Genomic DNA, 26,765 nt, shown 5'->3' with positions numbered 1-26,765 from the left:
TTTATAAGCTCAGGAATGTTTAATATTCCATTGGTCAGAGGCTAAAACAACATACTGATGAAAGGAGCACATTTCACTCAATGCACTTCGAATTACTGAGCTGCACTGATCTGAAATTAGATTATAGTGGAGACCAGGAACACAAAGCAGGAATACTAGCGATTGTAGATAGAAGAACATCTGATTGTGATGCTGTCAGCTCAGCAGCACATAAAACCTCACTCCCTCAATCGGGTTAAATATAGCAGGGTTCTTCAGAGGTAAAAATATATTATTCACAGTAGTTTATCATCACATCCATGCATGCCATTGTAAGTCATCCATTGCAATCCTCAAATGGCACTTATAAAAGAAAAAAATTACTTTTCTTCCCGTTTCATTGACATGGTTGGAGTGGAGGACTCAAGGTGTGTTTATGGATTACTGCTGATCGTTTGAAGGAAAAACTCCCAACCTGTAATACATTAAAGCTGTTCTTCTTGCGTTTGACGACATGTATCACACATTTGGATAGATTCACAAAACACAGCAGAAATCATCCTAATTATAATTATCTGCACATTGAAAATAATTATCTATCAATTTATCCTTTTTTTCCACAGACACAAAACAAACAAATATAACACTATTGCCTGTCACTGTGATCACTTGGCATCTGTGAAATCATAAAACAATTTAACAGTGTAAAAAAAGATACAATGTTCACAGAGGCAGCACAATCAGGAGTCCCACGCTCACTCACAGCAGTACAGTAGTATTATAAATACCAATCCGCGCTTCATTGAGGGTGGTGTAGTAGTTGTAGTAGGATGTTAAGCGAGAGTCCACTCCCTGTTTGATTCAGTGTAGGAAACCATTCTTCAAGTCTGATTGTTAACCAACCTATAAAGTGCTTTCATAGAAGGATCTTCTCCTCATTATAATCATCATCATCTATGCAATATATTGGGATGTCAGTTGTGGCAATGAGTAGGAAAGAAAAGGGACTATTATAAAAAGGTCAATCAGGCACGAGCTGAATAGAATTATCTCCCTCTGGTCCTTCTCTCCACAGCTTTCTCCTCTGGTGTGTTGTCTTTACTTCTTGAATGGTGTCAATCTGCCAATATTGTGCCAGAACGTGGACGTTTTGCGCTTGGGCTCAGCCAGCATGAAGACTTGCTGCTGTGGCAAAGCAGTTGGGAGAGAGGGGTGTTTCTGTCGCATAAGGAAGTCATAGTAGGGTCTGGTCACTGCTGAGGAGGAGATAAATAGCATTATTTAGCATGCTTATAAAAAAAAGGAATCAGGAAGCATATATTGATTCTATATTCGGTTACATTTGACCTAACAACAATATAGTCTTGTACACAGAGTCAAAATACAGGTTTAGCGAGGCGGCTTAATGACTGTACTCTGAGAAACGTTAACCACAGTATCAGCATGTGACTCTGCTTCGGTTTCGGAAGCCAAAAAACTCCACCTGCAAGTGGATCACAGACTTCCTGTCTGACAGGAAGCAGCACGTGAAGCTGGGGAAACATGTCTCAGCCTCTCGGACCATCAGCACCGGTTCCCCCCAAGGCTGCGTTCTTTCCCCTCTGCTCTTCTCCCTGTACACCAACAGCTGCACCTCCAGCCACCAGTCCGTCAAGCTCCTGAAGTTTGCGGATGACACCACCTTCATTGGACTGATCTCTGGTGGGGACGAGTCCGCCTACAGGTGGAGTCTGACAATCTGGTGTCGTGGTGCAGCCAGAACAACCTGGAGCTCAACGCTCTAAAGACAGTGGAGATGGTTGTGGATTTCAGGAGGAACAGAGCCCCACCCTCCCCCATCACCCTGTGTGACTCCCCCGTCACCATTGTGGATTCCTTCCGTTTCCTGGGCTCCATCATCACCCAGGACCTCAAGTGGGAGCTGAACATCAGCTCCATCACCAAGAAGGCTCAGCAGAGGTTGTTCTTCCTGAGGCAGCTGAAGAAACTCAACCTGCCAAAGACGATGATGGTCCACTTCTACACGGCCATCATCGAGTCCATCCTCTGCTCCTCCATCAGCGTCTGGTACGCTGCAGCCACAGCCAAGGACAAGGGCAGGCTGCAGCGTGTCCTCCGCTCTGCAGAGAGGCTGATCGGCTGCAATCTGCCGTCCCTGCAGGACTTGTTCGCTTCCAGGTCTCTGAAGAGAGCTAAAAAGATCGTGGCCGACCCCTCTCACCCCGGACAAAAACTGTTTGTGCCCCTTCCATCTGGCAGGAGGCTGAGGTCCATCAGGACTAAGACCTGCTGCTGTTTGTGTATATGAGTGCTTATATTATTCATGGTGAGGTGACCCATGTCCAAGCCATGGGATAGAGAAAGAACATATTTAGACTGAAATTGCAAACACTTAAGGTAGGTTTTGTATTTCCTTAATGCTTGGTGAGTACCTTTGGGTTTTCCAGCTGGATGGGTTTTGCGGGCATTAAGCATAGCCTGTTTCTTCTGGACCTCTGTAAGAGAAAATCCTGAAGGAGAAAAAGTAAGTATCATTATGAAGTCAGGATTAGCTTTTTAGCCCACTATCATCAGTATCTGTAGAGCATACTGCTCCATTTGTTACAGTGGGGTCATTTCCCATTTTTATTTTGTATTTTCCTGTCTCTTGTGTCCCTGGGCTAACTTCACTTCCTGCCCTGGTGTGTTTTTCCCTCCTTTTCTCCCGGAATCACCAAGATCAGTTATGACATCACTTGTATGAGCGCTATCGATGCTGCCAACAAAGAATCATTTACTTACAAAAAGTGATTTTGGAACCTTAACAGTACATGGTGAACACCACACGCCGAAGGATGTCAGAACAACATAAAATATGTACAATACGTTCAATTCAAACGATTCAAATATATATTATGCCCTTGAACTTTTCATATGCGTTCATGATCATCTCCTGCTCGTCTTCCTTTGAGTTTATTTGCCGTAGTGCTGTAAGAGAATCAAGGTTTTTGATAATCGACTCTTTCCCTTTTTAAATTAAGACGCGCACGCAGGATTACCCTGATGGCAAAAAACGAGGCTGTTTGAGAGCGGATCAGTCTTTGAGCAACTGAGATAGCCAGACATCAATCAGCGGGTTAATTGGAGCTGGCCAATAGGACATTTGATTGACTTTGTGGAACCACGTACAAGAAACAAGTCCCTGATCTGATTGAGATCGCACGATAACACACGGTAATAATAATAATCCAATGTCGGCAGTAGCTTCAATTTGGCATCTCAATGCTGATTGGCCAACCATAACACCTCAAAGATGTTTTAATGGGAAGTTCACGACATCGCCTCAAAACAGCAAACATGGGACTGTTTTATTCACGTCGATTTTTCCTCATTCATACTGGCGTAGTGTGTTGGCACCTGTGTCGGTGACATGACATCCATTGCGTTCTGTCCAGCAAATTTTCACACCGCTTTACTTACGTGAGCTTACTTGACCGGATATTTGTGGTCATTCGCACACTAGCTTCATTCGCGCCGGACGGGGTGCGTGGCTTATCTCCGTAAAAGTAGTTATCATTTCTGCTATCCACCATGGAAATAACCCCTATTTCTGCCCTGCCTTGTACTTGTCGGAACCGTAAACACCCTCCTGTTTGGGTTCATAACATCATTCGGATTCTGGATGACTGCCGCTTCCAGCGCTACTTTGGGTTGACCTGTAGCCAGTGTATAACCATCAACTGGTTGGACACCAACTACAGGCGTTCAATCTCAGCTGTGGAGCGCTGTCTGTCTCCGGTGACTGGCTGTTTCATAAAATATCTTCATGCATTGGCAAACAATGTCAGGCAAATTTTTGAATTTCTTTTAAATATTTAAACTTGCGCGAATGTGCAAATTGTTGTTGTTCACAACCGATTGTGTCTGCGCATTGACTTTAAATGGAATCTACCCGCAAATAATTTGCTTAGCTTTTGGTGTGAACGCAGCATCACTGGAGAGGAGCGATTTGTATTTTTTGGGGTATTCCCTCCCCCATATCTCAGCCAATTCTGGCTCGATTTGAAAGCCCCACCTCTCCTTTTAATCTTCGAAGCCTATCGAATTGAACTAGACCCACGTGGAGAAGAGCAACAGATCCCTTAGCCAGTCAGAAGCCAAGACATAGAGTGGGGTATGACGCTCAACGCTGACTTCACGCTGAAGTTCAAAGGATCCCCCCCCTGACCCTCAAAACTGATCCTCAAATAGGATTATTTGTGAGTAACACAGAACGTCCGGTGAGCATTTAGCATTTAAATCATACATTTTTTTGTTAAACGCCAGGTGCGGAGGAGCATTTGATTGAAAGCGGTAATGTAATTTCTGTGTCTTGTGTTTGTTAACTTATAACTCGAAAAAAAGGTTTGTTTGAGAGAAGATATGTGTGTAATCTGGGTGTAATCTGGGTGTAATCTGGGTGTAATCTGCTCGCTTTTTTCTGTCTCGGTTTGTTAGCTTCTAGCTTCGATCGAAAGGTCTGCAAATGCCCTAACTGTGCTCAGTTCGGGTCGAAATTTGCATTTGACATTTTGGAAACCTTTGTTGGAGTTGTGTTTGGAGCATGTTGAAACAGTTCAAATGGCTTTGTAGCCCAGTCTCTAATACTTTTTGTTGATTCAAAAACGTTTATTAAATAATTGTCTTCTAAAGACTAAATCTTACTTAAGTAACAAGTAATCACTTTAAAAGGTGTGTATTTTAGACACTATTGTCTTTTAAACACAAATCTACACACATGTGATCTTGGAGGGCGAATTCCGGCGGGTGGAACATGTTAAACTACGACTCGTGCACTTTCCTGTGCTCTAAACTCTCCAGCATTTGACGTGTTTCCAGAGCCAACAGTGCCCCTACATTTAGCCCGGACGTTTTTAAACCACTGTCTTTTAGGGACGCAGTGGTGGTACATGTCGAGATGGAAGTAGCCTAGCAGCTAGCTTAGCCTAACAGCTTTCCAGCACTATCAGTCCTAAAGTGGTCCGTTTCCACTCGGAGTCTCTCTGGGGTTGAATCAGGCAGCGACAGACTGTTGGCTTTGGCCACGTGAAAGCTTTATTCACAATAATACTAAATATTCATGCTTGTGATTCACACTTTGACTGCACTGGGTTTCGTTTTAGGTTCTCTTTTTGAATAAACATCTTTTGGTACAGATTGAACGGACGGACCGAGTTTTGGCATGGCGCTTCCAGAGATATCAATTTTACCTTTTTTATTAGTTCAGAAAAGGTGAATCAACCAGGCTGGTTATCTTCCCAGTATATGTCAATAAGGATCTCATAGGTGTGCTGTACTCAACATCTGTCCAACGCATTCGTCATGATTATTTATTGTGTGTATATCTGACCTGTCTCGCAGTCATGCTGGACCTGAATCCTCTCATCAGCGAAGGCTCTCAGCCAGCGCTGTTTCTGCTCTGGCTTCTTTGAACAAAGGAGGTGGGTTTCGTCACCAGCCAGTGCCTGCAGCTTTAAGGCGTTTTTCACGCTGATGTTAAAGTCCTTCTCCTTGCCGTCCTCCACGTCTATCACCTGCATGCAGTCCATGTCCATCCTACCCTTGTAGTACAGCATATCCCGCCGCAGGAGGTCCTGCAAAAACAAACACTTTTTAGCCAGAAATCATCAAGTAACTAACCCATGGAACCAAAAAGAGATAACATGGCTGACTGATTAACGGTGTCTGTCATGCTACAGGTGTGCACAGAGAGAGCGATAATGTAAAGTCAATGTAGACACAACTCTTTGGTAAAGGAAGCATGGTCTACTGAAGAAGAGAGCTGGGCAAAATATTTCCATTTTAATGAAATAATGGTGTAATGTATGCACTTTTATTATTATGAGTTATGGTTAGCTGTCCTCTGACACAAAGAGGCTTATGGGCCAGAAGTTCCCAATCTACACAGTCTTGAATCCAATCCAGTTGTAGGTCTTTAAAAGTTCACTCCATTTTAGTGTATATTTTTATCTATTAATGTAATGCTTAATCAAGATATTTCCAATTATTACTGATACTACCAAACTACATATACCACAGAGCTCTCAGGTGTCAGCATTGAGCGTGACAGTCACTCATTTAGTCACGCACTCCCGCCACACATCCAATTTCTCACGCCTAAAAAAAAATCCCAGCCACGTTGTGAAACGTGAATGAATATCATTTATAGGAAAATATTGATGTCATCACAAATACAAGCACATGTTGCTTTGGTATTTCCTCTCTTGCATCCAAGATCTGCAACAAAAAAAAATATAGGGACTGCCCTTTGAGTAGATTTGAACACATGTGGCCTTGTGACTTTACATTTAACAGATTATAATGTATTTATGATATATAAAAATGAATCACCCATCTCTTGCACATTCTAGTTTAGGACCTACGTATTCAATAAAAGCAACACTATTCCAAAAAGAAAATAGGTCTGTTAGTCTTTTAGTCTCTGTCCTGCAGATTAATGTATTCAGAATTCAACAGGGAATTTACATGCATTAGAATGCATACAGGTGATATCATTATGGGATTTGCATTTCAACCCATGTTTCTCCAATAATTTTGGTCATTTAACCTCAAGGCCACTCATGACGCAACACAGCTGTTCAGATGGGAAGTTAAAAAAAATGAAGGTGGCAAACAGAAAATATTAAGCTGAGGAGCCTGGGAGGTGAATGCGTTGTTAATGTAAGCTTACTATCCACAGGCAGAGGTACTGCCCCCTTTCCTAACGAGGATTCTTTACTCATGCCGCCATCAGCTTAACTTAGTGAAAAATGCTATTTCACCTTTTTGCAGTAGACCATCTGATGATCAAAGAGGAAGAACATTCTCTGTTGACTCTTGGCATGAGGATGGGAAAGCTTGCTCAACTCTCCTGAGAAAATGAGATCAGAGCTCCTGCTAAGGACGTCTTCTCCCTGCATGGGTCAGAACACACAGACACAGCTGTTACTTGTTACCTGTCCTGCTGGTCTATCGAGCAGAATAGAGGAAGAAAATAAGATCAGAACAATTTTCTTGCCACACCTCCCAGTCCTCGATGGAGCTCTGCCACTGGGCAATCTTGTCAATGTTCTCAAGACGCCGTTTCCGCTCATTAATCAGCCTGGCCACGTTCTTCATGGCATTTAAGGCGGCCTCCACATCTGTGTAGTCCCTAATGTGCAGAGAGTGACAAGCAGTCGGTGTGTAAAGGTGAAGTTCAAGGATAAGTCTTGTGACATTTCATATTTTCTCATCGACAATCAATGAAAAGACCAATCCAACCACAAATGTATCCTACCAACATTAATTGTTGTCCTGATATCTCTTCTTTTCTCTGGACCATGTAATCATGTACCAAGATGGCGCAAGATACCTTGTTTAAAAAGTAAAACATAAGTAAAAAAATGACAGGAACAATGCGTTTTCCCTTAAACACCAACGGTGAGGAGCATTTAAAATTGAAAAGCTATAATGCGATTTTCGATTTTCGTTTTTTTTTGCTCTTAACTCAGTAATCGTTGTCTCAGTAGATGTCTTACGGATAGATGTGTAATCTGTGTGTAACCAGCTTGCTTTTTGCCGTCTGTTTCTTTGTCAGCATCTAGCTTTGATCGCTAGGTCATGAAATGCGCCGAGTGTGTTCAGTTTTGGCGTAATATGGATATGATATTTTAATTGTTGTTGGAGTGTTTTGAAGCGTGTCCTAACAGTTTACTTGGCATTGTACCCCAGGCTCTAATGTTTCTCCTTGTGTACGACATTAGTTTTTCATTACTGCCTTTTTATTCTACAGTATGTGGTAGAATTTTCGGGGATCACAAGGCGTTGTCCACCAAGGGGGGCCCTGGGGTTAAATAAAATGTATTAAACAACTGTTTCCAATGTCAAAAAGATGGTTATTAATAAGTTTTATGCATTCGTTTGTCATATACAACACACGATATGCATCTAGCCATGTGCATCAGTGAGAGCTGGGTCATATAGAGGAAAGAATAACAGTAATTCAAGTGTGCACAAATGGATCTCTTGAAATCCTTATCTGTAGGAACACATTCACCTGTTTGCATTCACCTGTGTTGTGGGTTGGTGTATTTTAAAAGTTCAGCCAGCTGCAGTGGGTACTTGCATATCTTCTGAACTGGAGTAAGCAGGAAGCCATCCAAGGAAATGTCGATCATCTTCTGGAGGAGTCGACAGGCTTCGAAGAAGAACACATACTTGTTGACCTTCACGAGTTTAGAGAGCTGGATGCAAGCATTGGGGTGGTTGTTACAATACTCTGAGTAGATCTGGAAATCCGTTTGCTGCACATAAAAAACATCAAAAAAGAGTTAGAAGCGGTTATATTTTGGGAGTAGAGTAGTTACTGCAAGAAAATTCTTCACAAAGTATAAACGTATTTGTTTTGGAAAACCAGGAGAATAAAGTGTGATGATGTAGAAACGTGAAGGTTAATAACGCAGTAACCTTTAAACCAAATCTTGGGGCTGAGTTATTAAGGATGTTATGGTTAAGAATTTAGCTGGTGCCTCTATTACAGCAAATTCACCACCAATCAGTGTTGATGCACTTACACACCAACTACTTTATTTTGTTCTCCAGAAGTGGGTTAGTAGTATAGTTCTTCAGTGGTAAATGCTATGTAATAGATAGTATTCATACAGTCTATTTTTCACCTGTTTCAACCTCCTATTCTATGTATTTTCTTTCCTGGGTCTCCAGAGGTCCTATTATTTATTTGGCTGTGTGGTTATGATGATATGGGCTATTTTGTAATATGTTAAAAAGGGCTGCACGGTATGGCCAAAAATCCATATCACGGTATTAAAAAGGATTCTGACGGTATCCCGGTATATCACGGTATTGCTTTTTCAAGTAAACACATTAATTTATTGACCCTCGAAAAGGACCGGGCCGCCCGCTGGCCAACTTACCCACAGCTGGCCGACGAGTTAGCGAGTTAGCGTGTTAGTTTGTATGTGGCTGCTAGTTTTGCCACCAGAGACTAAACAGACTTTGCAATAAATCGTTTTCTGATCTAGCTTAAGTCGGATTTCCCAAAACCCTCCAAACACACTGAGCTCCTCTGTTGGGCACAAGTTGTGTTGGTGCCTCTCTGGTCTCTCGTTGTTCCTCCTGTATCGCTCTTTTCTGTGTTTTCATGTAACGTTACCAACAGCAAGAGTTACTTGTTGTTGTGACCTGTACCCAGCATGCAGTTTGGCGGGGTAATTTTTATAAACGTACAATTATTAGTGTTACAAATTTTTTATGTGTCACAAGGTTTGTGGTGGTTTACCCTGTTAAAGAGTGTTTGTTGCGCGTTATTCATTGACTCTCAACACACATAAGACAAGTAGCTCCGGCCGCCAGGCGCTCCTCCACGACGTGTAGAAATAAATTCTGCCGCCCAACATCGCGTAATACCGGTATGAACAGTATACCGTGCATCCCTATGTTAAAAGAATATATGTATGTATATGTAGTATTAATATAGAATAGCAAATGTAGTTAGTAAGTCTTTCCCTGGTTGCCCTATAGATGGATGGAGCCCTAGTTGTCTGTACCTATCTGGCTCCCACTCAGCTTACGTGTTCAAGGAAGCAGCAACCGATCTCACTGAGGTGCGGCTGCTCCTTGTTGAAGTTCTTCTCCAGGCCTTTCAGGAACTTCCTTTGGAATCGGTATATCTCTTCAATATTGCCAAAGATGGTACAAAGCTGCTCTTCAGTGAACATATCCGTCCTCTTGCGGCACTGTTTGACGTAACCCTGATAGAAACAGAAAAAGGATCAATTAATGCTTCACAGACATGGACTGCCAAACACAACATATGAATAAATACATCATTAGATCACAGATAATTCCCACACAATAAGCCAATACGATTATCTGCAACCTGAGAGTCAATCAGAGAATAGAGTTTCTCTACGGTTGGGTTTATTGGACCCAAACAGCACGAGAACCTGAACGGTTATTTATAATTTAGAATGATTTAGATAGTTTGGCGAGACAATCCTAAATTATATAAGCAGGGCGTCCTTAATGAGCAGCTTAATACTCATCATTAATATCAACAAAAATTAAAACAACCTCAGGTTTCTCTTCAGCACTGTAGCCAGACTGAGAGTCACATTCCTTTAGACCAGGGGTCTTCAACGTTTTTCAGGCTAAGGTCCCCCAAACTGATGGCGAGATGGAGATGGGGGTCCCTACCGCCTATTCTATGACTTTGGTCCGCCATCTTTTATTTTTGAGCTTTGCGCTCTTTAGACTTGAGCATAAACGCGATCTGATTGGCTAGTTCCTGTGCTGTCGTATTTGCATGAAAGGTGCTGTGAGTGAACCGGTGCCTATTGGATTCACTGGAATCTGTCTTTGTTGACATACCACAGCCCTTCAAGCTAGCTGTAATTAAACCCCTTCCTAAGAAACTCCTGCTCCAGAGCTACAGCTTCCCTTTCTCTCTAAGATCCTTAAGAAAGCAGTCGCAAATAAGTTGTGTGACACTACATAACAAGGGCTTGTTTGATGATTTTTAGTAATGATTTAGAGTGCATCATTGCAAAGACACAGCACAGGGGAAAATTTGACACCATTGATCATTGAATCCTGTTAGAGAAACTCGAACATTTAATTGGCATAAAAGGAACCGCACTCAGCTGGTTTAAGTCGTACAGTGCCTTGCATAAGTATTCACCTCCCTTGGAATTTTTCCCATTTTGTAAGGTTACAAACTGGAATTCAAATAAACTTCAACAACATCAACACAACATGCATCGTACTTTGAAGGTGAAAAAGTAATTGTCACTGTAATCAGTGGCATAAAATGGTCTGAAAATTACAGTAATATAGTTTATCGCAATTCATTTTGCTGCAATATATCGCACAACAAAAAGTAGTTATTGTGACAGCGGTTGCAGTGTTATGTTTCCTCAAACCCCTAATCAATCCCAGTTTGTGTTTGTAAACGGTGGGACCTTGACGACTGCCATAGTTTGTCATGGAGTTCCACAAGGTTCTGTGCTTAGACCGATTGTATTCATCCTGTATATGCTTCCTTTAGGCAATGTTATTAGAAAACACTGCATAAACTTTCATTGTTATGCAGACGATACTCAGTTGTATCTATCGATCAAGCCAGACAAGACCAGCCAACTCATTAGACTTTAAAAATGCCTTAAGGAAATAAAACCTCGAGGACCAGCAACTTCCTGATGTTAAACAGACAAAAGAGGTTATTTTATTAGAGAAAAACAAAAATACATTTTTAAGTACAGCCGTTTTTACATTGTAACACTTATAAAATCATGCACTTCCTGTCCCAAAACAAAGCGGAAAAGTTAATCCAATTCCTTTTTATCAGGCTGTTCTAATAAGTCTCTCAAGCCTCTCCAGTTGATTCAGAAAGTTGCACTATGTATATTAACACGAGCAAAGAAAAGGGATCATATTACTACTTTATTAGCTTCTCTGCACTGGCTCCCTGTTAAACCAAGAATAGAATTTAAGGTAAATTAGTCATTTGTGAGTTTGGGGTTTAGACACAATCTAATACTGACCTCACAGATGTCCTTGAGGTGCTTGATGTAGTCTCTCTCTGTGCTCATGATCTCATTGATGACATTGGTCCTCATCTGTTCTTTGCAAGGTAAACCGGGTCCCAGAATCGCGCCCAGACCTTCCCGGTTCTCCTCTCCAGCATGTGCGTCCTCCAGGTGGGTAAGATAATCGTCCATGGGCTCATCTTGGTTCACACGCAACTGATAAGGACACAAGTAAGTATTAAAACCCCAAGAAGAATTTTGGTTTTCCCTCACCGTGACATCTATTTTGTTTTCGAACATGAATATGAACTGCAATTGAAATTTGTGAAAGCTTCTTGTTTACAGTTGTGCTAGTAATTTGGCAGGTTGGCAGCAGGAGTCATTAGTCAGACGTTAAAGTCATATGGACAGTCAATTTGTGTCTCCTCAAGCAGTCAGGACAGTTTATCTCACCCGTACAAAGCTGGCAGGGAACCAGCCCTCGCTGTCCATGATGCGACCCCACCACCACTCCTTGTTAGTGGCGTCCACTACTTCGATGACATCTCCGGCCTTGAAGCCCAGCTCCTGGTCATCCATTGTGACATGGTCCCACAGGGCCTCAGCATACACCACACTGCCATCACTGATCAGCTGCAGAGGACACACCACAGAGCAGTGGGACTTTAATCCAAACCATGAATATCAAGGGTCAACAACTAGCCACAAAAAGTATTATTAAATTATATGAATCGTCCGTTCACATACATGGAACTACGGAAACGGCCCGCTTCAAATCCCAGCAGTTACTTGTTTGTGATTCAGACTTCCCACTCTCCTCAGAACAATTGATCCCTAATTCTGCAAGCCCCGCCCCCCAGCCCTCTATAGCGCCGCTCCCAGTAGTTCCCACTCTAGTGAACCCATCCCTGGAAACCTGGGTAGGTGCAAGGGTTTCCATCTCCAGTGTTCTCTGGTCTTTACGCCGTTGACCCTCCCCTCGAAAGTTTCTGAAGTACATTATATTTTGGGGCTGTTGAGAGGAATGCTAATTGGATTGGGGGGAAGCCGTTGATTCTAATCTCCCAGTTGCTACCCTTTCCTTTGAAGACTTTATTTGCAGGATGAAGAAGGTTTTCGACCCCCACATGTGGGTACTTGCGGCTATAGGCTTGCTTAACGTCTGCCATGGTTCCAGAACTGTGGCTAATTACTCGGTGGAATTTACAACACTGGCAGCGGATTCCAGTTGCAATGAAGAGGCATTGCAGAGAAAGTTTTTCAACAGCCCCAGTCTGTTGACCAGCTACCACTTTTCATCACCACCTGAAGCTAAATGGGGAGTGCAACCACCTTCCATGGCTCCATCTCCTGCTCCTCCCAGTAAGGAGCCCATGCAGTTGGGCGAAGCTCATTTTTCTCCCACTGAACAGCTGCACAGGATAAAGGTGGGTGAGTGCCAGACTGGTCACTTTCTTGCTCTCTGTCCATGACACTAGCCGCCTTTTTGTGTGGAGTTTGCATGTTCTCTTTGTGTCTCTGTGGGTTATTTCCAGATACTTTGGCTTCCTCCCACAGTCCAAAGACATGTTCTGCCGATGAGGTTAATGACTCTATATTGCCTGTAGGTGTGAATGTAAGAGTAAATGGTTGTTTGTCTCTATTTTAGCCCTGCGATTGACTAGTGACCAGTCCAAGGTGGCGCCCGATGTTAGCCGGGACTCCAGCCTCCCTTGACTCTTGACTGACAGTCCAGGGATCAAGTTATTCTGATGCGTCCTGAAATCACAGTGACTGTGAACCAAATCTCAGGACCAACCCTCAAAGAGTTTGTGAGACATAAATAGTTATAAAGTGGAAGGGAATTTTGATGACTACCACATCGCTACGTATGTAGTGAACCTAAAAAAATAGAATTGCTTCCATTAAATGTTTCTCCAACAACCTAGAGGAACCTTTATGGACCCTATTGAAGGGGCACCCCACCAATTCTGCATGTGAAATGATCAAAATAATGATTATATAACGTCTTGTCTTTGAGCTGTATAAAACTATAGAAACAAAATGTTGTAATTTTAAGTAGAAAACCTCCCTTAACCAATTAACTGCCAGAACAAGGCACTTTCAATATTGGTGCATAATGTGTACTCCATAGAATTAGTATCACAAACAGTATCGGTGTGGGATACAGTAAAGGTTTAGGTTAGGCCCATACACACACACATCCAGGCTCATCGTGTGGAATGACAAAAAAAGACTGAGAAGACAGAAAAAGGCTGTGAGACGAGCCGACAGAAAGAACGATCAAAAGGAGACCGGCGAGCCAGTGTTATTTATGAAGACACTGCAGTGGTCATATTTCATTCCGCCTCGTACATACTGCCAGGTTCCCTGTATCAACATGGCCGAGCGTCCATTATGCTGCTCAGACCCTCATTCCTGCAGACAACAGATATCCTGCTGGACCACATCAGCCAACCATCCTCCTATCACAACGTTTGGAAGTCTTTTCACACAACCTCACTAGTCTTATTAAAGACATTTTACTTTCCATTTGCTATCTGGCGAGCCAAACAGACGATATGGCTGTTGCTAGGCAACAAGCATCATCTTGCCTCTCTGCTGCCCTTCTCTCTACGATCCTCTTTGAAAAATGTCCTCATTAAATGTGATTGTAACTGGAAGCCTACAGGTTGCTGTTAACAGGTAAAGCATCATGACAGTGCTAATTGAGCCCGGCTGTGTCACTATGGGAACAATGGCTAATACAGGCGCACATACACACACTAGCGGCTGTGCTACCTATCCTAAGGTGTGCAGCAGAGTTGGCTGGGACTTATCGGACTGAGGGGCTCATTAGCTGCTCCTGGCCACACTTCTAAACACATCAGACTGTGGAAATGACATGTGCTTTGTTCGATGACACATCTATCTAGCTTTTGTTGAGTCTTTGGAGTGAGTTCACCTTGACAGGCCAATCATTGTATTAAAGTGACACAAAAATACACTCAGGTTAAACTGCTTACAGCCTAAAGGCTCAGAGCCTACGACGATGGTTCCCAACTGGATATAGTCATGTACAATCAAGTGATGCCCTCAAAACGCTTTGGGTCAATCTGCTCTTAATGCACCAAATACTGCAACACAGGTAGTCTCAGAGTGACTGCAATGCACCGGACTTGCTACCAACTACGTACCAACTACTACACACATAAGTGGTAGATGGGTGGAACCCGGTACTTTCACCCAGGAGACCACTGTGTGTGTCCTGTACAAAACTACAAGTACATGTTGACTTGTGTGTCACTGACTGACACTAGTCATTGATGAATAATTGAGATGTACTGTAATTATTGCACATAAAGTTTACAAAGAAGGCCATTTATTTTTGAGACCTTAAAATAAATAAAGTAGTCCATGAATATGAGTTATAGTGGAGGTTGGTTTTCAGCCAGTTACATCTACTCATTGTCTTTTCGATTCTTCCGTTTATTTAGACAAAACCCAGAACAATTAACATCATCTACACTCGTAAAGCCAATTTAACAACTGTATAAACCCTGACTTCCATTGAAGATGGACGTGTGTTTCGGGCATAAAATGGCTTGAACTAAAGGAGCGTTGATCGGGTATTAAATGTGTAACGTGTGAACAGGGTAGCGGTGAAGAACGACACATGGCACAGTGGTGTTTCCCCGGTAAGAAAAGGAGCCATTTCTACAGACACACAAGTTGTGAGATCAGCTTACACTTGTACACAGGAACATGAACATACTTATGATTTATATATTCTCTTTTCTCTGCCAGCTCAGGCTCCAGTTTTGCCTGAAGGCCACCCAACAAGATTCAGATTTGGATTATATTAATATATAGTAATCACCAAATGTTGTGCCAAGGCAGAACATACAAATGTCCTCTTTACTCGCAGCGGCTTCTCGTCCAATAAGAAGAGTTGAAATGGAGCCATTTCAAAGCAGGTGGAGGATTGATATTGTTTTCATGTGACTGCTTCCTGTTCCACCTGCAAGCGTAAAGCTGCTGTTCTCCATGAAGACCACCTCCAAGGGCTTTAGTACAACGGGCCACGAAGAGTCCCGCTGTAGCAGACGAGTGTTACAGCAGCAGACTGAAAGGGTTTGATTGGGCCCGTTGCTTCATTACCTACATGTCATCCCTGCAAGATCAGCAACAAACATCCGTGTCAGCGGTGACGTTTTAGTGAATTCTAGCAGAGAATAAAGAACACAGTCAATCACAATTCATCACAAGGTTTCTGTTTCTATTGTAAAGTAGCAAGTACAACGTGTAGTACAGTAATACTGTAAAACCTCAATAAGGAGCTTATGAAATAAATGCTAATTGATCATGAGACATTCTGGGGAGGGGCTACTGTGGTAGCTAAATGGTCATGCAGTCAAGTCATGAAAAGGTTGATATTTTAATCATATTGTATTAATATGATAGTAAGTGGTATTCAATTACTGATCAGATCAAACCGATCAATTCTATTCTGCTTTTGTTGAAAGTGCTGATTTGTATGTTCATTGTTATGGTAAGGTTGTTCTGTATGTGTGTTAATCTATTGATCAGTCAGCATATTCAGAATGTGCAGAACCTAAAACCATATTTGACCAACAGTGTGTGTAAGTTCAACATTTCTTCCTGCTGCTGAAAATCCCCAAAGTGTCCTCTGCATTTATAGTTACGAGAAGGAAAAACAACTGGTCCATGTGTCGTATACAGCAACATGTTTCTGACTAAACACAATTCACCCGTTCTCTCACACAGGGCTCTTCCCTCCTCCTGGTTGTACCTGTGTTCTGCTTCTGCCATGTTGGAAACCCATCTGCTTTGTCCTCTTCTGCTCATCGGTCCTTTGTTTTAATCAATCGATGTGGTATTTCCTTCTGTCCACAAGGGATGTGTGTGTGTGTGTGTGTGTGTGTGTGTGTGTGTGTGCGTGTGTGGCAGGGTGTTGGCTTGTGTGTCCGTTCTACTGGAAGGCCAGCAGAAACATTAGCACCACGTTGATGATGATGAGCAGCATCATGATGAGGAAAACCACCACCTTCTGCGTCTCAGGGGGGAGGTTGCAGCGCAGCATCGTGCTGAAGAATCCCAACCTCTGCCGGCTCCACCTTCCTGAGCCGCTGCCACGAGCCATCAGTCCCCTGGCTTCCTCCTCTTCCTCCTCCTCGGCACCGCTGCCCCTCCCCCGCCTTCTCTTCCTCAGCGCCGAGCCTCCGCACCACACCGCGCCACCTTGCCCTCCTCCTCCGTCCTCGGGTGGCGCTCCCCTCCTCCGCTCTGCTCCGGCGGTCGCCTCCTCTGCTTCTCCTGCCACCGTGCCGACGCTCGGCGTCGCCCGGCCTGCCGGTGGAGGCTGGGTGACTGTGTGTTAGCCTACGTGAGAGCGCCCCCCCCCTCGTCCCCCTTTAAGGAAAGGCACCTCCCCGGGCTTTCTACCTTCTAGCAGTCTTGTCTCTGGCTTGGTTCCTGGTCTCTCGCTCGGTCGGCTGTCAGGGTGAAAGACGGAGAACGGGATGCTGCATCTCTCTGGTTGGTGCTCATGCCTCCGCGTCGTTTCTCTCCTCTCCCTTTCATCCGCCTCTGCCTCGGGTTTCGCCGGTTTTACCTCAGTCTCTATTCAACATTTACTCGGATGTGTCTACCTCTCCATCCAACTGTGTGTTCTTCCTCTGCTTTCTTCTGTCCTCTTCCTCAGTCGGTGACGGCCGCGCTGTGTCTCCGTTCCTGCTAGCGTGGAGCTCGGTGCTGTGCACGAAGCTGTGCGGCCTCAGACATCCATCTAAAGACCAGGATCACCCTCTTTTCTTTTCCCCCTCCCTTCCTCTTCCATGTGACCACCCTTGCATAGCTGGTAGCCAATCAGGACGCAGAGTGTGTCAACGTATCCTGGATACCAGAATAGTTGAGGCAGGGCCCCGGCAACCCCGGTGTGGGAGGGGGTGCGGTGTTGGGATGCCAGGGACAGATGGAGGAGAAGAGCGGAGGCCACGCAGAATAATGGATGGATCTCAAGGGAAATAGTTTCTGTATGTGTGTTTGTATGCAAACAGGGATGTTTTCTGCATCCATATATACTATAACTTCTAACTGGTTTCAGATCTTATGATAGACACCAAAGACCAATGAATAACAGCTATAGATAAGAGAAAAACCAGTTTACTGCACCAAAGTGCGTACAAACAATGGGCCTCATTCCCCAAATGTTCTTAAGAACAAATTTGTGCTTGACCCCCACTTACATTTGTTCTTAGGTGAGAACAGAATGAACACACACCCAAGAGCATTCGACACACATATGAGAGCTGACATGTTTGCGCAAAACCGTTTTCGTCCATTCTAATTTAAAATGGAATATTTCTCTCCTTTATAATTTTGCAACTTATTACTTTTATTATTTTACGCCAGCGTTTTGCACTTTCTTCTTGCAGCAATATCTCCACTTCAGAATTACTGAAGTTTGGGACGGTTCTCTGAGTGTCCCCGGTCCTACCTTCTCATGCCCTCTTATGGGAATTAAAGCGCGTTGACCTTTGCTGAGCTGAGCAACAAGGCACGAGCTTTCAATTCACGGCATGTTGGGATTCATCATTCTAAGACGCACCTGCAAACAATTCCTCTGTTTAGGAACACGTCACGAATCACACGGGGAACAAATGTAAGAAATAACTTCGATAGACGATACTGGTGAATGAGGCCCAATGTGCTGCAGCTTAGTTCCCGCCCTCACACGTTTGTGGTCCGGGCTCAGGAGGGGCAGCTACAAGCTGTATCGGGGTCTGGGGAGTGGAGAGAGGTCCCGATGGATTCGGTGGAGGAATTGGAGAAACTATTGTGACTTCCCGATGAGAGGGTGCAGTCATGTGACCAGACATCAGCGATGTGAACACCAATAAACGCTGTGAGACGAGGGAGTAAACTCGTCTTGTCATTGACCTTGAGAGACAGACTGTGGTCTTGACAGGGAGCTAGCCGCTCCACCTCGCCTGTGTCTCATGGGGTCCACATATGATGTGAATAATATGATGACTGCAGTCATTGGGCAGAGGGGTCAAAGGGAATGTCAGGTGGGGTTTCGTTCATGGCTTTGATTCTATACACGCATCAATGTGAGAGAAACTCTGAAATATTATATAATAATATTTGTCCCGACGGATCACTTCAGCAAAGTTGAACCGTATGAAAAAGCTTTGGTCTAACAAGTAAAACAGTGGCCACACCACTGGCCGTGTTTTCCTGAAGGGCAACCGAAGTGTGGGCAAAGGTTTGCAAATGGTTCTGCCTACCAATATTTTAGGACAGACTTGTCCTTACTAATATTTGAACAAACCTGTGCATCATTGTGACCAAACGCACACTCACACGTAGTGAGAGAGGAGCTGTTAAACTTTTATCTGAATCAACTTCTTCTGGGCTTGTCACCCTGGTCAAATGAGACCACCTCTGGATTGTGCCTACCTCATTGATCGCCAGCTGCTCTCCTCCACCTCCTCCTGGGTGACCAAAACGATGGCCGCAACTACGGAAGTCTTCATACAGCAGATCATCTTCGCTGCCGAGCTCCTCCCCAAGTCCTGCCTTGTCTGAAGCCCCGTCAGGTACGACCGATGCTGAGACAGGGAGGGACGGGGAGGACAGAACACCAAGACAGCGTGGTTAGCTGTTCATCATAAGCAGGTAGGGTCAATGCTGTAGACACGCATACAATACATCAGTATTTATTTATATTTACATTCAAATGAGTCAATAACTGTATGGTGGAAAACAAAGATGGCGTCACTTTGAACTCTTTAGAATTTTAATGCTTAAAAAAAGAAACAATCATTAAGACAAAATGTGACAAACATCAGTATTCAAATGGATGATATTTGTATCTGAGGCCCAGCAACCGATTAAGCTGCCAGCGGCAGCTGACACCTCGATTTGAATGTATTTGGCCATTTGTGAAACAGTATGTGACCAATGGTTATAATGTAAACCCCAACCTTCTTTTCCTCACGGACCACTTTCATGTTAGACAACATTTCCTGGACCGACTGACTGAGTAAGGTTGGCTGGTGCCATGAAGGACAACAGATAACAAAGGCCCTTTCCTAATGTTTAAGAGGGCGAGAATGGACTCGCGTTCTCAGGGGAATGGACTCGGAGTCAGGATTCTCAGGTACGGAGCGATATATATTATGGAGCACCAGAGTAAACTCTTATATGTCAGACATAAAATGAGTAGCCAAATGTCTCAATGGATCAGATCAGAGTTGTTGAACATCTTCCTAATGATGAAGAGGAGCAGCTGCAGTTTGTGGTGCTGCTGAACGTTACTGGATCACACTGACAGGTGTAGATCTAATATATTATTGGATGGAAGAAACCCATCAAAACGTTACTGAGGTAAACATTTAATTGAGGGATGATGTATCACATCACACTGCATCAGCTTTATAAATGTTTCATAAAGTACAGAGACGGTTGGATAGAACAACAACATTGAATCAGTTCATATTTGAATGGACGGCTGATAATCAGTGTGGTGTCCTCGTCCAGTTAAATGATCTCTCAGGGATCATGGCGGCTGAGACGAGTCTGACGGTCCTGTTAACTACACTTTACATCTCCCACAACCTGGAGTTGGATGTTAAGGACGCTCAATGTTGATGAAGTGACTCCAGAGATGTTGCTTGAACAAATAACTTCCTAAAAAGTCCTAAAGTTACATTCTGTGACTTAAATATAACGTTAGTAGTATTTATAAACACAATTGTGTTGATTTTCTTCTGCCATTGTTGCTTATTGCTTTGGTGCAATGCATTCTGGGATATTTGGCTCTCACAAGAACAAGTCTGCTCCAATGCATGAAATGGGCGGGCGAGTCCCATCGCGGTATTATGAGCGCTCTCGGTGAGATGCGGACTTCAGACCTGGAAGAGGACTCGGACTGCGACTGATGACGTCTCACGAATCCACAAGAACACAAGAACGCTTATTGAGAAAGACCCCGGAGACGTTTCAGCCTCTAAAGCACTCAGAAGCAAATTTGTAGTTTATGCTCTTTGGTCACAAATTTTAACTGAATTGAAAAAAATGAATACCTGACAACCGGTCTGAGGGTGTTTTTCCTTTTCAAATGATTAGAAACCACAGTTACAACGTCGTAGCTCTGAGTAACATTATCCTGAAGAAATGATTCCATACTGTGAGGTTTAAACAAAGGTGTGTTTCCGTCACAGAAACATCCTCTCAGGTGTTTGTGGCTGATGAGCTAAAAATACATCACAAGCGTCGCCTTCAGCTGACAACGAGATGAACGGAGAAAACCTAGAGCTTGGACACAGTAGGATGTTGTTGAGCAGCAGAAGTATTGATGTCGTACAGCGGTTTCTTACACGCCATACTGTTACATCATCATAGTTGACCTCATCAGGGCCGTGGAGGTATCGGGTTGTGCCCTCATGGGGGCAGTGTAGGACCCCCTGACCCGTTGTGTGTGATGCTGTAGAGGTATTGACATGCCTTTGTTCATGTGCACAACGTTTGTATTATTCTGTCTCATTCCTAATGCCGTGATGGCATAACGTTTTCCACTGGTGAAACCGATACAACCATGAACATGCAAAAATGCTGTACAGGACGAACCAGTTTAACAATGTGTCATCATACTTTTGGCTCCTATTAACCACAGTATGTTGTGTGCTGACAACATTCTGCATTTGTGATCATCGTTAATATACTATATACACTACTATTATTTGTAGTCATGTACACCATCATTTTGCTACTCGTATTATTTGAATAATCACATGCATTGAACATATTGTAAATCTTTTATGTTGTTCATTCTGTCCATTCCGGGTATACAAAATGAATTGAATTAACGCCTCCTAGTAGAGTGCACACAGTGGACATACATGGCAGCTTTGTCCAAAGCCCAGAGACCAACCAGTACTCAGTATGCAGGAATTACATGTCATTACAGGTCATTTAGCTGATGCTTTTATCCAGAAAAAATGGCGTATTACATTATATTATTACGGGGAGCAATTAGGGGTTAGGTGTCTTGCACAGGGACACTTCATGGGACATGGGACAGCTGGGACTGGAACCAGCAACCTTGTGGTTCCCAGCACACCCTCTCTACCCCTGCACCACGACGACGATCCGATTGTAGCAGTACATGTAAGAGAGAGGACAGGGACCGAGTCGCTTAATTGGTTGTCAAGTCTGTCAATTTGCTATTTTCTTTAGTGATTTGGTTAAGCAGTTTCTTCCCCCCTTCAGGTGCTGAGTCTGCGGTGGTGGTCACCACCTTGGTGTCCCAGGTGGTGGTGTCCCTCTTATGTTATGTTTTGCATGTTTGAGTTGCTTCATTTTTAGTTTCACGCATGGTGCTCCTTGGGTCCCCTTTTCTTTTGACTGTCCATCATCATAAGTCTCAGCCCTGATTGGTTCCCCTGTTGCTTGTCCAAGAGTGCAGAGGGTTTTTTTACCGTTGTTTTAAACCGTGAATTTAATGAAATTACATTGTTTCAAATTACGTCTCTGCCTCATTTGCGACGAACCTGAGTGCCTCCCCTTAGTTTTATTTGGAAGATTTAAAACAATTCCCTGGGTGGCGTTGTCTGGCGACTTTATAATATTTGAATTGCCCTCATCTTTACGTCACGCCTCGTGTCGCTACATGTAGTAGAATTCATACTTGCTGATTACCAAACCTGCTCGTTCCACGTACTCGGGGAACATTAACTTGAGGAGAAGATATCAATATTATGTTTCTGTTTTAGACAGTTGGTTTCAGGAATTGGTTAGCCTAGCTTAGCATAAATACTTGGTAGCCTCGCACTATTCATGAATACACCTAACAAATGAATGTCTATTCTCTTATTACTTACAATTTTACACTCCTCATAACAAATGGTTTCCTTTCCGTAAAATGCACTTTATTTCCCTGTCCTTTGCGTTTCATTTGAAACAGGCAAACGGGGTTATAAACTGAGGGATTGTTAAAACACTACTACCTATCAGTGTTGTCAGGCCCAACAATCAGAAGTGGTCGGATGTTTTTTCTTTGCTGCTTCTTGTCATATGTAACCGTATTGTCTTTGTCATTATAGCTGAGGGAAATAATAGGGACAATTGTTTGTACTGTTGTTAGCATTGTTAGCTGCACACCCCTTGATCAGCTGTCCACATGTCTACGTTCAGCGCGGGTTAACAGTAGCTCGATCCAAAGATGTTGGTTGGAATCGTCAGAGACATGTTGGCGATGAGTCTGTGCAATCGGCCATTTGCTGCTAAAGAAAAAGGCTCAGGATTATAAGGCAGAGAGGCCCAATGTCTGCAAACATGAAAGTCTCTACAGAAATTCCTGGGAATGCCGTCAATTTGTGTTGACATAGTATATTTAGTTCTGGACTATTTAATGTATAAATGTCCTCCGCAGATGAGAAAAGTTATAGGCTTTTTCTTTTCACTGGTCAATAGTGCAGAGTTTGAGCCTGTTTGGCAAGTGGAAAAAAACTGAGTTCAATATTGTCTCAACAGTGGTTCCATTCACTGAGCCACATCGTGTTATGTCTATTGATTCTGGCAGGGGAGGAAGTAACAAACTATAAATACTCTTCTCTTATGAAGTTGTATGTTTATGTACGAAACAGTACAAAAGTATCACACCGCCTTCATTCCAGGTCAAATGTATTCATGGGTACAACAACATTCAGTCCTGATAAACTGTGGACAACGTCCCCCCTGGACCAGGCCTAGGATTTGGTGAACCATGATGATGCAACGCTGACTGCGGCAGGAAAGGCTTTTCTTTTGATTGGTTTGGGAAGGTGGTCCTCGGATGTACTTTACCACTTGTTGCTTTGGGACATTTGTGGTCATAATGATGATTTCAGAGAAACAGAATGACTCAGGTCTGGTGTCTCAACAGAACTAGCTAATTCAATGCGTTACAGTAAATATGTTGAATGTCGTGACTTGTCACATTACACAGTCTGAGAGGAGGATCGATGTGGATGACCAGGACAGGCGGCAGTTTCTCATTTTGCATTGATCTGCAACATAATTCATTTTGGTAATGGAGTCACGTCCACACAGCACTGACTGTCTGCAGATAATACAGAACAAACACTGGGACACACACACATTCCCGCACATACACACGCGTGTAATGTTTGCCAGCTTGTGAGAGGCAGACGCTTCGTACCACAAACAGGAAAAGCTGACCTGCGTACCGGAGCTTGGAGGACTTATTCCAATTAATGTAGCAAAATGCAGCGTAGATCCCAGATTACTGAAAATTGAGTTATGAATTTCAAACGCGTGAAGTTAAATGTTGATTACTGGCCCCAAAATACTTGACTAAAAAGTACAGTTTGAAAAATGAACGTAAAGTTATTTCTCCTTAATAAACGTATTACTCAAATCTTGATTTCTTCCTGTTTGACATTTTATATTCAGCTCCTGAATCTGACACTTGGGGCAATAGAAATCTCATGTTTCCCTATATAGGATTCACATAAAATATGATGAAGATAATGTCAAAGGTAGTGTGAAGATCTCTACCAATAAACAGAATGGCAGATTCAAGCGGTGGAGAAGTGAGTGTTTTAGTATTTTCTGGGGTCTTTCTGATTAAAAACAAACATCAAGCAGAGGAGAGAAGTGATAGAAAACAGTAAAAATCCATTGTTTCTGTTTATTGGTCTAATCATAAATCAATAACACTAATGTTTATTATGACATTGTTTATTATAAGCCGTAATAACTTAACGTAATAACACAAATGTGAGACAGTGGTTCCCAAACGTTCTGTCGAGCCCCCCAATGACGTCAAAACGAGGAGGAATATTACTTCCCCTTCACTGCTAAAGCATTGAACACTGCTGAGTCCTGTCCAATAACTACAATATCCCATATTTCTAATTCACTTCAACGACCTCTCAGTTATTGACAATCAACAAAGGACGCTCCAACACGCCGTCCATCCGTTCATTCGCCGTCTAAACTGGCATTTTTTCACACACAATTACCTTCTTCATGCCGCTCATATGTCCGGGCATTCCAACGCTGTCGCTGACTTTCTCGCTATGCGTTTCAGACGTTCAGAACCACGCGCAGACACCGCTCCTCCATATTCGGCACTGACGTTCCTTTGTTTGGTGAGTGCAGGTAAGCTCCTTTTCTTTACTTAAATAGGTTTAAAAGCAAGATTTTAAGTGGAATTTTCAAAACATGCTCTATTCCTTTTAGGTCAGAGCAAAACATCGAGGCTTTAGAGGGCGGTGGCCTACAGATAAATAATGACTTTCACATTGTGTTTGTCTGTGTGTCCCCATGCTTATCAGTATCTAGCAGCACGTGTTCTTTCTTGGGCCTTGCTGTGCTGAACGGGGTCCCATGCAGACCTTGTGTGAGTGACCTGAGCTACACCTTAGCTAAGTGTAGCAGGATGACGGCTTTCTGCCCATTCGCAGTATTGCCCCCTTTATTTGCCACCACATAAGGAGGGATCGGTGGATCTGCCCTCTCTCTCTCTCTCCCGGGTCACCTGGCTGCAGGTTCTGCAGACGCTCGGCCCTCTGGTGTTCACCGCGCAGGTATGTGGTACTTTATTGCGCGTTTCCATTCGTGCACCGTAATGACGTGTGTTCATGTGCTGCTTAGTTCTCATCCTCCTGCCTGTAGAGCATTGATGAGCATTGAGTTAATAGAACGTTGTGTTTCTGGGACTGACACTGGTCGTTTCCACGTTATTGAGTTAATCACATCAGTGTGTGTGTGTGTGTGTGTGTGTGTTATGGTCTTCATATCTGAAATCTGTTTAATAAATATTTTGAAATTTATGGTTGAATTTCTTTTTTCTATTGATGCATATTCATTGATCTGAGATATTTAATGGATCCGCTTTGGATTCGGGCCGAATGAGCCGCTTTATCAACAGGTAAAAATAAAAAACTGGTTTGGATCCGATCGGAATATTCTGCGAGGTTCTACTCAATTTAGCTGACTTGTTATTCAAAGCGACTTACAATAAGTGCATTTCAAGCATAAGGAAACAAACAAGTGGAATTTCATCAAATAGGCCGAACCATGCTGCGTTAATGCTACTTTTATAAATAAATAGTTGAGGTGGGGAAACGTTGTACTGCAGAAGAATAGTGGTTAGAAACTGGGCGTTGGGATGAGCCTTTGACTGACCCCTACCTACAGTGAGAGTAGCATGTAGAAGGTTATGCAGCAAACCATTTCAAACCGTCTGCTGTTCTCACCGTGTGTGTGACATTTCAGTTGTAAACCAATAGTCCAAGTCTACAAAATATGTTTCCTCTTCATAGGAAAAGCCTGCTGGTTTGCACATGTGACTGAAAATGACCTTCTGAAAGTAAGCAAAGAAAGTGATAACAACGCTTACAGCCCCTCATCCCTGTGCTGCACACAGAGGACTCACCACTGATCTTCTCTGATGAGGACAAGTGCAGCGGGGGGGGTATGAAGTGTTATGCAAGGAAGCATCCAGCTGAGCCCTGAGCCTTACTCCTCTGAGTCTATGGAAGCCAGACTGCACATCGTACGCACACGCAGGTTTGTAAAGCCCTTGACATCCACACTTTTGACTATATTATTATTAGTGAGATGGTCAGGATGGAGAGCGGACTGAAAGGGGGAAGGAACCTTGCTTTGGTGGCTAACACGTAGCTCTGTTATTTTCACAGAAACAACAAATATGGAACTAAAGCATATTAAACATCTTCATAAATCATGAACAGGCTGCACCAATGATGGATTAAGGACTGACATTTAGAAGTCTATTACTTCTAAATAAGTCTATTCTTTACTTCTATTTGAAGTAAATGTATTTACTTCAAATTTAAATCTAATATGTTTAAAATATGTATTCAAAAGTAAAGTGATAGGTATTCTTTTTGTATATGCAATAAAGTTTACATATTTTAATGCAATTATTTCAAAAGGATTGAACCTATTGAACCTACAAAGTTTGAGAACCACTGTTCTCGATGACAAGTAGTTCACAATGAAAGAGCACTCAGGGAGTACTGTTCTGGTGTCACCCTGCCCCCCCCCACTGACTAAGCAGAGGTAGAACACAGGCAGGCCTCGGGCTGAATGGCTGTTACACAGCGACCTATTTCCCGGAGAGCCCTGTGCCTCCTATTTTTGTGATGGATGCTTTCAGACATCCACCCTCCTCCCCCACGCTTTCTTGCTTCAGAGAAG

General features: G+C 43.2%; 1 protein-coding gene and 1 long non-coding RNA gene across 6 annotated transcripts in view; one reads left to right on the top strand and one right to left on the bottom strand.

Annotated features, from left to right (window-relative positions):
* The window catches only part of arhgef4 (Rho guanine nucleotide exchange factor (GEF) 4), a 30,571-nt gene continuing 3,806 nt past the window's right edge, over window positions 1-26,765 (bottom strand). The window contains exons 2-11 of one of the 5 annotated variants that reach the window (XM_040166631.2): window positions 18,990-19,141; window positions 11,979-12,158; window positions 11,541-11,741; window positions 9,570-9,749; window positions 8,050-8,282; window positions 7,021-7,150; window positions 6,780-6,911; window positions 5,348-5,591; window positions 2,412-2,489; window positions 1-1,235 (exon numbers count right to left, since the gene is read on the bottom strand). In XM_040166631.2, the coding sequence (XP_040022565.1) occupies window positions 1,078-1,235; window positions 2,412-2,489; window positions 5,348-5,591; window positions 6,780-6,911; window positions 7,021-7,150; window positions 8,050-8,282; window positions 9,570-9,749; window positions 11,541-11,741; window positions 11,979-12,158; window positions 18,990-19,141 (1,688 nt within the window). In that variant the 3' untranslated portion in view covers window positions 1-1,077. Of the gene's footprint in view, window positions 1,236-2,411; window positions 2,490-5,347; window positions 5,592-6,779; window positions 6,912-7,020; window positions 7,151-8,049; window positions 8,283-9,569; window positions 9,750-11,540; window positions 11,742-11,978; window positions 12,159-15,384; window positions 15,610-16,317; window positions 17,351-18,989; window positions 19,142-26,765 lie in introns of those variants that run through there. The other 4 variants (XM_040166633.2, XM_078096659.1, XM_040166635.2 and 1 more) reach the window with 4 other exon arrangements.
* LOC120811367 (uncharacterized) lies at window positions 19,576-26,095 on the top strand. Its single transcript, XR_013454311.1, has 4 exons — window positions 19,576-19,692; window positions 24,628-24,688; window positions 25,088-25,126; window positions 25,969-26,095. It is a non-coding gene; the product is annotated as an uncharacterized LOC120811367 (long non-coding RNA).

The sequence above is a fragment of the Gasterosteus aculeatus genome, chromosome 21, assembly GCF_964276395.1.
Source record: "Gasterosteus aculeatus chromosome 21, fGasAcu3.hap1.1, whole genome shotgun sequence".
Taxonomy (NCBI): domain Eukaryota; kingdom Metazoa; phylum Chordata; class Actinopteri; order Perciformes; family Gasterosteidae; genus Gasterosteus; species Gasterosteus aculeatus.
The sequence above is the reverse complement of the archived record's forward strand: the minus strand, read 5'-3'. Positions and strand labels throughout refer to the sequence as shown.